The sequence below is a fragment of the Centroberyx gerrardi genome, chromosome 2 (assembly GCF_048128805.1).
Source record: "Centroberyx gerrardi isolate f3 chromosome 2, fCenGer3.hap1.cur.20231027, whole genome shotgun sequence".
Taxonomy (NCBI): domain Eukaryota; kingdom Metazoa; phylum Chordata; class Actinopteri; order Beryciformes; family Berycidae; genus Centroberyx; species Centroberyx gerrardi.
Genome location: NC_135998.1, coordinates 19167825 through 19180155, shown reverse-complemented (window position 1 = coordinate 19180155; position 12331 = coordinate 19167825). Strand labels below are relative to the sequence as shown.

Sequence of the window (12331 nt, the reverse complement as noted above, 5' to 3'; positions counted from 1 at the left end):
GTCGATCGGTCGCACTGTTCACCACTTTATGGCCATGTGTGGGTTAAAGTTTGCCGTCTAACTTAACATTACACAATTTGCTCCAAACTCACCTGTGTTAGTAACGGGATTTGTAAACAGTAACCCGTCTTCTGCTGCCCTACAAACTTAAACGGTAGGTAATGTTATTACCTTGTGGTATTTAAGTAACTTTATGGAATTAAGTAATTGAACCGTGTCGCAGTGCTTCAGTGCATAGAATAGAACACGCGCTGTGGGTCTGTACAGGATCTATGCTTGTTTTATAGGGGATGCATGACACATTGAAAAAAAACAAAAACGTTTTGATGACATACAGTAAACTTAATATCCCAAGGAGCAGGCCTTCAAATGGCTGAGTTGAATGTGTGGGATGAGCTGTCCAAAACACTGTACCAATGCAGCTCAAGCTTGAATACTAAACAGAAGAAATACATATTTCTTGTGTATTTTTGACTTAGGTGATAAGCTTACCTATGTGACTTAGGTCAACCAACTCTGTAATGCAAGCCTATCAATGTGCCCCACATTCAGGATGTGTGAATCTATGGCATTTTGATGCCCCCAACCAATAAACTACATACAACTCTACAGAAGTTTTTACCTATGCAGTACTAGCATTGGCACACAAGGGGGTTCATAGGTGCACATCTTGCCACAACAGCTCTTTAGGCTATACCGGTTTTGAATACATATTTAAAACAAGACTAAGAGTCTAACAGCCCCGCAACGTTGAATTTTGTGGAAGAGTCTCTGCTGGGAATCAAACTCGGGTCTCCTGCTCGAGAGTCTGCAGTCTAACTCCCTGCGGGCCACGAGACCCATAAAGTGGTGAACAGAGCGACCAGACAACAACACCATCCATAAAGCCCCTGCTGTCGCGGGGCTAAAAATACAAACAAACAAAAAAAACTTGACCTTGCAAGTAATATGTACACTTTTGAGGCAGTGTCTGGCTAGAAATTAGAAACTAAATATAATTTATTTAATTCAGTCTTTTCATACTTAGTAGTAGTAGTAGTACATTAAGACAAGATTCATTCTTTTTCTGAACTTCTAAGGCACTCAGTACTAAGTCCTAACCATAAGCTCTTGTTCCCTGTGCATACTGTAGGAGAGGAGGCACTGACTATGTACATGGCCAAAAACAAGCTAGACAGGAAGCTTGTCAACGCCACCCAGAACGTGGAGGCCCTTCATCAACTGGCCTCTTCCTACTTCATTGACCGTGACGGCACTATGAGGAAGCTGCATGAGATCCAGATCTCCACCAATGCCATCAAGGTTGGTGCATAATGAACATGCGTTCACTGTGAGAAAACAAGGTACAACGCTGTACTTTTTGTCACTGGAGCTGTACCTTTTTGCCAAAATGGTACAGCCCCAGTTACAAAAGGTACAGTGACATTGTGGTCTGTTATTGTTTGGGCAGAGATTCATAGCGTTTGTACTTATGCAAAAGATGGTGAAATAGAAGCAACCTGATCTCACACAAATACATGGAATGAACATAAGTTGTTAACACCAAATTATGTGTTGGTGGCATGTAAAGTGTAAACAGGAGATAGGCTCACATTAAAGTAGTGTCACATTGAAGTAGCGTTGATATCCTGAAATTTGAAAAAAATACAGCCATTTGAACTTCTGTTATGTTGTGATAGTTACAAAGACTGTTTTGTATTCAGTTGAATAATTCAGGCATAGATTGGTAACTTTTTTTCTAATTTGGCACATAGATAGTCTGGTGACTAACTACTTGGACACAAAGAATGGTACTGAGTGGCCCATAGGGGGCGCTGTAGTAAGCCCTCAAAGTCTAAAGGGGGTCACACAGAGGACAAGAAGTGCCGCATCGCATAGGAGATAGGACAAGGGGCAGGTATAGCACATAGGAAGCGTCGCCAGTGGAAGGTACACACACCACTGGCGGTGGTGTGTGTACCTTCATTGTAAACAATGGTTTAGAATTTTTGGATGGTGTATGTCGTTCACCAGAGGCATCCGGTGTTGCACTGAAGGTGCACTGAAGGTCACAATGAAGGTGAACACACCGAAACTGTTGGTCAGAAACATCATTTTAAATAGATCTACTGAGCTAAATGTTGATGTTGAGATTTGAACAAAATACAGTAATTTTGTTTTTGTCAACCATCATGGTATGTGCAGTGAATGCCAGAGGCGTTGTTAGGATCTTGAAACATTGGGGGCTTAGCCCAGCCCAGAAATCTTTCGATTTTCACCCGATAATTGCACCATTTTCAAGTTATTTCAGAGTAAAATTAATATAAGATGTGAGACACTGTGCTCTACCAAAAGGTTCCGGTCAGGTGCGTAGGCTGGCTTTCACAACATGAAATCAAAATAAGCAAAATGAGTGCAATATGAGTTCTCATTCAACTTTGTTATTATTTTTATTTTCAGCAGCAGGAGTAAAACCCTAAGAAAAAATAAGAGCCTTGACGTTGATGAAGCAGTGATTATGCTAGATTGTATGTTGCCAATGCTTTGTTCAATTTTGAAAATTGACCAACCCTGGTCTCATAGCTTCAGGGGAAATGAATTATGGCTTGAAGACTTATCAATTGGATTCTACAAAGCCAAAGTAAGGTCATCCCACTTTCTTTCTATGCTTAGCCCATGTTCCACATTAATATCACAGTGAGTGCAGGCTAGTTAGACCAGTGGTTCTCAAACTGTGTGCCGTCGCACACTGTTGTGCCTTGGGAGCTGGCCAGGTGTGCCTTGGAATTAGTCTTATTTATGATGATTTACATAGCTATAATCATATGTAAAGGTGTGCCTTGGAAATACTTGTTTTCATAAATGGTGTGCCTTGTGACAAAAACGTTTGAGAACCACTGAGCTAGACTAGCTAGCTAGCTAAAGAGCCCTCTTCTTCACCAACCTGAGCTTGTACATGAGGCAGTGGCACTCTGTCCTGACTCATCTGCTGCTACAGCAACAGCAGATAACTCTTCCTCCACCTCCTCTAGCCTCGCCTGCGCCTCGTGGCCTTCATCCTTTTTCTTTTTGAAAAAGCTTCTTATATCCATAGCCTTCAAGTCTTGCCTTAGTGAATTAGCTAGCTAGCTACCACCAGATGCCAACAATGACAAGCCCTGTAACCGGTGCGCTCGCTCTCTCTCTCTTTCTCTCTCTCGCGCTCACACCAAGTTGTGTGAAGTAGATCTGCTGCTTGAATGACACACAGAGGACCCAAAACGTACTTGCGTTTTTGATCAACGATATCATATTATTTTCGAGGGCTTTAATGCATGATCGGAATGACAGATGAATAGATCCGGGGCTATTTTTTTATTATTCTTATTCTTTTATTTTTTGAGATCCGGGGCTATTCATAAAACATTCGGGGCTGTAGCCTCGGACGCCCAGGCCTAACGACGCCACTGGTGAATGCTTAAATCTATCAATTGACATTTTCAGTGTCTCCTTGTGTCATCCTCAAAAACTGTATGCAATACCTTACATGTTCCCTTTCGCTCAGTGCATTGTGGACAACTCCAAATGCTGCTCAATCAACACATACTCTGTACAACTAAAATTTGCCATGCATACTATGCTGCTGTGCACTTCCTACAAGGAAACCGCTGCCGTGCTGCAGATAAAAAAGCTGAACACACTCTGCTCTTTAAGCCTCACTATGCTTCACAGTCTGACTGTGAATGTCCACTGAGAGAGAAATTCGCAGACAAAGTGACAATCCCAACTCATTTGAATGAGAGCAAGCGTAGACATTTCGCAAAGGATTGCGAGAATTTTCGAGCGTAGCAGCGGGGAGGAGTAGACCTCTCGGCTACTTTACACACATTTTCAAGCAGCCAACGCCGGCGTTAAAGGTCCTATATCGTGTAAAATGGGATTTCCCTTGCCTCTTTGATTGTAAAGGAATTGGATGTGCTATCTAAACATTGTGAAAGTATCAAAACGCACGGTAGCCAACTAATTCCACACAATCCATATTAGAAAGCCAAGCCTCTAAACGAGCCGTTTGGACTTCCGTAACTTTGTGGCGTCACAAAGTTTCGCTCATTGTAATTTTTGTAAAAAATAATAGGCTAACAAAGTGTTTTTTTCAAAGCGGTTGAGCGGTTGTCATTGTGTATTTACTGGAGAGTTTTCTCTACCTGTAGCTGTCTGTCGCTGCCAGGCTGTGGTGTCTCACGTTTCACTCTTGAAACGGTTAGCCAATCAGAACAGAGGGTCGTTAATATTAATGAGCCTTAAAGACACAGCAACAGAAACAGCCTGTTCTTGGTAAAGCTCAGAGAGATGCTGGAAAATGTGTAAAAATGGTTGAAAGTGTTTTTGGTACATAGGGATGGGTATCGTTTAGATTTTCTCCGATACCGGTGCTAAAACGATACTTTTAAAATGGTACCGGTGCCTAAACAGTATCTGAACTGATACCTTTTTTAATATAAAGCGCAAAAAAATGACATTAAAGAATGTTGCTGTTTTTTTGCAAAGGCAAAGTTATTGATCAATATATTAATAAATAAATAATAGATAAAACCTAAGTCATCAAGAATAATTTAACAGTAAATAACAGTTAAAATACTAATAAATAACAGCAAAAGAAATACCAAGTGCAAACCTCTAGACGTCTACTCTTCTACAAATTCTTCTACTCTTCTATTTAAAAATATAACCATGTCTGCTTTCTCTGGCAAAATATGACTCCTCTCCTGACATCATCAACATTTTATATTTATTGTGACATTCTAGTTAGGCTATTACAAGGTTTTTTTTTATTAACTAAACCTATTTGTCCTTAATTACTTTTCAAATAGTTTTCATATGTTACATAATAACAAATAACTAACAGTTTGTATGAACCGGACGTTATCGGTAGTGAAAACTTTTAAGACCCGCCTCTTCTTTTATCTGATTGGCTAAGCGACCAAAATGTGACATTGATGAGCGGCGCTGCTGTTTGGCTTTCGACCAAAAGTCAGAAGGTGAGACGCACGGGAGAGGAAAGTGGCAGGCACGTCATGCCAGAGGAATACAGAGGATTTAAAACGGTGCACTCCAAACGGCGCTTGGGGCGGTTTCAGAGCACCGGAGGGTGGATATTTCAATCGGCAGTTCAGGAATGGCACCGAAATGAGGCACCGAAATCTGCGTTGCAATTCGGTCCGGTAGGTACCGGTCGTATAGGAACCGGTGCCATAGTGGTACCGGGTTTTGGTACCCACCCCTATACATGACACCACACAAACAGCTTTTAATGGACCTCAAGACATAAAATAGAACACTGTGAAGTGTAGAATATGGGACCTTTAACCAATCAGGTGAATAGTGTGTGTCTGCTTGATTAAGGTCCTTCACAAAACATCACAAAACTAGTTCCGCTTGTCATTTGTTCCTCTCCATATATAGGAGAAGTTAATTAGTGCCTTGTTCAATCACTCAATAAAACATGATGAATCTTTGGCAGGACACTGTGACAAAATAAAAAGAGTAGTGGCATTGAGGACGATGATTGAAATCGGTCAGATGGTCAGTGAAGAGAACTTTACTTGCCTGCACCTGTTACAAACACATCCACTTCCACCACGGCCACGAGGTGGCCAATATTTTTGTTGTCAGCATCAGTTGTGGCGTTGTGTATGGACATTCACCGTGAGTCTCACTATGCCTCACAGTCACTCGCACATACAAAAGAACAGCATGAAATCGTATCAGCTTTTATCCTGTTGTCACAAGGTCTGGCGTGACCTGTTGTCATGCCAGAAGCCTGAGTTCCCTATGGAACACATTTCACAACCCACAGAACCACTAAACCACAATTTGGGAAATTTCTACAGCATTAAGAGTGCAGTTTTATTTCATTAATTTATGTCCAGTTTTCTTCTTTATTAGCTAAAGTATCATTGGTGGAGACTTGAAAATGATACTTTAGCTAAATACATTTGCAAACTGTTTTTGATTTATTCACATGCAGTTTATTTGTTAACATGAATTACATTTTTATAACAATTTATAGGTCTATTCTATTTTACATTCCTGCATTAGCTTTGTTATTACTTTAAAGGGATAGCCAACTAAAATATGCAATTTCCCATCAAAATGTTTTTTTTTTTGTCATTGTTGGGTGTACAAAAACAACATGAAACTGCAAGAATCTGAAGTTGTTTCTACGCTGAGAAAAGCCTATCAGTTGATTTCTCCAGCAGCTAAATGAGCAGTTTTTCTGGGGAGGGATTAAAAACTTTCGCACATAAGAGTGGGGGAAATCAGAACACGACCTCAACATGCTGCTCTCTCTCCAGTGAGAGTAGAGTGAACCTCGCTTGACCAAGGTTTGTAGCAATGTGTGTTTAAGTAATCTGGCTAATGTATACTGACAAAAATTATTTTAGCTGGCGAATGTTTAACAACAACTAGATTGAGCTAGCAGAGCTGTGTTTTGTGTAAAAGATTTTAATTTATTAAGTTTGCCGCCACTCTCATGCACGTGCCTGAGCCTCATTTGGAGGGAGAATACAGAAGGGAGGGAGTAGAGAGGGAGGGTGGATTTTTTTATGTTGTATACTTTCAAATTATTGCTAATTTCTCTAAACTTGCCTACCCTAACTTTGACTGACATGTCATAGGCATGTCAGTCAATTTAGGCCACGCCCACAAGCTTCAGGCAAAGGCCCAGGCAGCTCTCTTAAATTGTATCACTATAGAAAATGCAACACCCAAAAGCTCCATTTTATTACAGCTGTTGAATGTTAGGAACGCTCAAATCTTGGTGGATGATGAACATAGTAAAACAAACACAATAGGAATCTGTGCGAGAGAAAGTAAAGTCATAGATTATTGTGATGGATGAAAACAGTTACAGTTGATTCATTAAATAGATTCACTTAAATCATTACCATGTTTAACTAAGTTATTTTAATAAAACATTTTCTCAAGAGATATCTCTACTTGTATTCATTTGGAGGACCAAATAGCTAGTTTATGAAAAACAAATCAAATCAAAATCATAGACTGTAAAATAAGATGGACGTATAGTGAGTGTGACATTACCCATAGGTTTCTGAAGGGCCGTTTTGAAGCCAAAAGATTGGGTTTATGATTGCCGCCATGTTGATATTTTTTGGAGACGGAGCAGCCACAGCGAGCCTGAGGATTGTCCGCAGAACCGCAATGCTGCCTAGTATTGGCCTGTAATCTGAGACCTGTCGATCACTGGACAGGCGACCTGTCAATCACTAGGAAAACAACCCCATTTTATAACCGGTATATCCCATTAATGACGCAATTGTTTTCGCCATATGGACACACATTAGAAGAAGTGAAATTAGCTACTGAGACCATAACCTCTTGTCAAATTATCTTTTTTACTTTATATTTGGGTAGTTGGGCCGGGTTTGGAGTCTTTTTGGAGCCTTTTTGGAGCCAGCATCTAGCGGACGTTAAAATTCACCCGTGGTTTTGGCAGCTAGGTCAAAATGCTGCTGTCACAAAGCACTGACAAACGTATTGTATCAAATTCCAGTAGAAATGCTGGGATCGGTTGTGAAAATTTCCAAACCCCCCACATCTGCTACAGGCAGGCACCTGTACCTGCACCTGCACAGATACTCATAAAACCTCCAATCCAACTCTTTCATATACACCTGCAACACTCTGCCTCTGCTGTCTCCCTCCAAGGAGCACCTTCCTGGCTTTTTGTTGTTGTAAGTGACAGGTGGATGAAGGGGTTCTGGCAGATGAGACTCTGGGTAGCAGGAAGTCAAGCATGACAAAATTGAGCAGAATTGACAGTGGCTGCTGAGTCAGTTTCTCAGGAAAGGAAGGCAGGAGGTATAGGGAGGAGAGTGGATCCACAGAGCACATTCTACATCAGTCTCTTAAAAGCTGAGTGGACTTTCTGTCTACTTATCAAGGCTGACGGACCTGTAGCATATGTTAAGAGGTGAGGCTTTTTCTGAGTGAGAGAAAGGGCTTGGAATGGATTGGTGATTGAGTGAGTTAGTGGGAGAGCAGGCAAGCGAGAAAGCGCGTCTTTCACCCATCAGATATTGCACCCACAAAGAACCGTTTTTTCTGCCATTCATGTCTGCTTAGGAGAGATATTGTTTATTTAATAAGCAAGACCTGGCATTGTTGGCACCCTAAGCACGATCATAAGAAGACGTCCTCGAAGAGAATTTAACAGTGCATCTGAATTGTAACTTATGACTGCCATCACCATAAACTAAGTAATATTAGTCTGAACCAAAATTTGCTATCTTGTCTACCAAGAAGAAATACAAAAAAATGCCTGAAATTTGTCACACAGATTTGGTTGTAGGAGAGCACTATGGTGTCTCCAATTGACATTATTCTCCCTTAGAGCAAATCAACATCTTGGGAATGGAAAGAAAGAAATGTTTATTCAAATGATTAACTTGAATGTAGCATTTAACTGAAAGCCACACTTTATTAAGCCCTAACTATTACGCTACATATCTGTACGGCTTCATCATGGGTGAAATCACCCATGTGGACCATAAGGTTATTCTTGAAAACTGTAAAAGCTGAAGCTGGTTAATGCATAAAATAGCTGAAAGCCAAGTTTAAACAAAGAGAAATTTGAGCTGTGGCACGAATGGCAGGCAATCTATTAAAGGGTAACTTCGGTATTTTTCAACCTGGACCCTATTTTCCCATCTTTTTGTGGGACTAAAGGGGACAACAATTTTTGAAATTGGTCCAGTATTGAGCGAGATCGCTTCAGCCGGCAGCCGCAAAACGGGCTGCAATGTAATCTGACGGGGCAAATCGCACCATCAACGTACGTCCACTAAAAGTGCTTGTTTTTGCCACTGACAGGTTCAGATTGTTATTATAAGTGTCTGACAACATTATGGAAAGGACCCTACAGAGAAATGAAACGTTTTTCTTTACCTTTCGCTTGATCGGGTCTGTGTGTAACTTCCTGCAACAACTCAACTCTCGCGAGACTTGGTTACACACAGAACGGATCAAGCGAAAGGTAAAGAAAAACGTTTCATTTCTCTGTAGGGTCCTTTCCATAATGTTGTCAGACACTTATAATAACAATCTGAGCCTGTCAGTGGCAAAAACAAGCACTTTTAGTGGACGTACGTTGACGGTGCGATTTGCCCCGTCGGATTACATTGCAGCCTGTTTCGTGGCTGCCGGCTGAAGCGATCTCGCTCAATACTGGACCAATTTCAAAAATTGTTGTCCCCTTTAGTCACTTAGATACAAAAAGATGGGAAAATAGGGTCCAGGTTGAAAAATACCGAAGTTACCCTTTAACCTAATGTAGTTAAGCTAGCTACCTAGCAATCTACTAGCAAGTGTGAGTTCCCAGTGTAGACAGGTGTCTGCCTGCAGGCAGTGTGCAAGCTCCAGCAGGAGGCACCTCCACACAGGCGCCAGAAGTGACAGTGACAACTGCAGTTGCCTGAGACCTGTCTTCAGACCTTGCTGCAGACTTCAAAAAATAACAGAAATAACCGCAAAATGGCTCCATGCAGCTCTCCCAGGATAATCCAAGTCTCTTGAAGCCAACAGATCCCAAATTGACTTGAAAAGACCGACATTTACACCATTATTTAGCTGAAATCGCCACTCTAGCTGTTATTTCAAAATACGTCATGTTTGCGTGCACCCCAGCCTCGATAGGTAAGACTAGCTCGAATTAGCAGAAACAAGACAAGAAATACTGTTTTAAACCAATTACTTTGTATTTAATCGTCAAATTCAATAAGTCAGCACCCATATTAATGTTTGATGTCATAATAATAATGAAAATTGTTTTAACTATTAACACTGCATGTATTACACTGTGCAGAATACATACAGAACGGAGACTAAAGTGGACATCAAACATTAATATGGGTGCTGACTTATTGCATTTGATGATTAAATACAAAGTAATTGGTTTAAAACAGTATTTCTTGTCTTGTAGAGTGGCGATTTCAGCTAAATAATGGTGTAAATGTCGGTCTTTTCAAGTCAATTTGGGATCTGTTGGCTTCAAGAGACTTGGATTATCCTGGGAGAGCTGCATGGAGCCATGGTTATTTTCTGTTATTTTTTTTAAGTCTGAAGCATGGTCTGAAGACAGGTCACCGGCAACTGCAGTTGTTTTGTAGAAAGCTGCACTGTACTTCCAGGGATCTCCGGGACTGTTTTATGGACTAACAAACTTTACCCAATTTTCTACTGGCATGGGGGTGAGTATAATGACTGAATTTTCATTTTTGGGTTAACTATTCCTTTAAGTATCAGGATCATGGGGAAAACGCTGGTTTCAGACAATATCAGGCAGAAATTACCTTGGCAGTGGAATCAATTTTGCTAACTATTAAAAGCTTATTAAGAAGTGAACAAGCAGTTGTTTTTTTATTCTCAGACACTTCATACACAGTAATAAAACATACAATAAATGCTTCATGCAATCCTAGTGGTGTGACACAATATTCTAGATCAGTAACCTGATATAAATTTTGCAGTGAGTTCAGATGGGTAAATGTAGTTTGTACTGTTTATATTCTGTCTGAATTTTACATTGTAATCAGTGCACTGAATGATGTGAACATAATTTCTCTTAAGAATATTCCTTTTTGGACTTGAGACAGTGAGGGGCTGATTAATTTTCCCCATTGCCTCACCTTATTAGGTCTATGCATATTTTGACATATGTGTTGCCTATTTTCCTGAGAATGTATGTTTCTTTGGTATAACTACATCTGGGGTTTGGTTATGACTCAATTTTTAATGAATAAAATGGCCAATTATCAACGCATCAGGAATGTAGTCGATATAGGGTCTTTCTATCGATGCATTGAGTCATCAAAATTTTTGGGCCACCCCTAATATTTATGCATTCGCATAGCTAGTCAGCTAATGTATTGTAGCATGGGTTTGTAAAGCTAATTGTTTGCTGTAGACTCAATGTGAACAGAAAGGAGGAGGGGTGCCAATCTGGTTATTACCAACTGACAATGGAATGACTGGACCAACTGTCCTAATTACCATGCACCTATAGTCTTTCTGTGAAAGAAAGACCTTAAACTGGGGGAGGGGATCCCGTTCTGCCATCCTTTAAAACCAAAATTACACATCCTTTAAAACCAAAATTACACACATAACAGTTGAAATAAAAAAAATAAATAAATGTTTCCAGCAACTAAAAACAACAAAAACTACTTGTGCTATGTTTTTAAGAGAAATTTCAGCTGTGTGCTAGCTAAGCCCATCCAGCGATACATCAAGCTATAGGTTAGCTAGCAAGCTATCAGTGAACAATTTAATTACACATCAAAATCATAACCATTACCTTATAAAAATGATCATGATGACATGACATACCTCTATCTTTAGGAATCTTTAGAACACTTCTCTTCTTGTTCTTTTCTTCTTCTTTTTTCTGCCTGACCAAGTGATTGCTCCCTCACCCTCAATCAAGGGTCATGCCCCAACTCTCAAGAACACTATTCAGCAACTTTTATGTTTGTACAAATCGGGCAATTTGCAGCTTTTTATTAGTTACTAGGGCAATGTTCCATAAGTATATTTTTGTGTGATATAGGGGAGGCACATATGGTTACCTGCTTGCATTTTGTGTTTTGACGACTTTTGATATAACCTCTACTACAGTGCGGTGTGGTGCTTTTTGACATATACCCCTCCCCCCCACCTGCATGTGACTGAGAGCTCCTGTCTGCACAGAAGGCAGGCGCCAAGTGGGAGGAGGAGGGTGGCAGTGTGCCACAGTTGATGGGGCGCATGAGTACAGAAAGGGAATTGCTTTGAAATTAATATTATAATAATAAATAAAACAAAATTGGACACTTCCTCTTCCCCTTTCACACCTCTCCCCTTCACTAATGTGCCCATTAATAATTACCCTTTGATCAGGCTTCTATGGAAACAAAGCATGCCACTTGGGGTGGAAAAAATTGCACAGCATCCACCTGTAACAGCTACACTGTTCTTTACTAGTTTTACATTAAAGAGGGATTAACAATGGGCACTTGACTTGACAGATAAGAGTGAAACAGCCACTTCACAGATGTTAAACTTTAAGTGCACATTAAGACATGAAAGGAGTAGAAGAGGATGCTAGGAGAACCTGAATTAAATAAATAAGGAAGGAACTGCACAAAATGCAAGAATAGATTAATTACAAATGTAAACTCTTAGAAAGGATGTGTCATTTTATGTTAATAACAACAGATTTTCCTCTTGGTACAATAAAGGTTTATTGGTTGATCAACATCCAAGTCATTTGGTTTTGCTACCTATTTGTATAAACTACTAAGCCTCGAACGAT

General features: G+C 40.2%; 1 protein-coding gene across 2 annotated transcripts in view; it reads left to right on the top strand.

The window, feature by feature from the left end:
• The window catches only part of brinp1 (bone morphogenetic protein/retinoic acid inducible neural-specific 1), a 140852-nt gene that overhangs the window by 59473 nt on the left and 69048 nt on the right, over positions 1–12331 (top strand). For both annotated transcript variants that reach the window (XM_071902994.2, XM_071902993.2), the window contains exon 3: positions 1133–1302. In XM_071902994.2, the coding sequence (XP_071759095.1) occupies positions 1133–1302 (170 nt within the window). The remainder of the gene's footprint in view (positions 1–1132; positions 1303–12331) is intronic.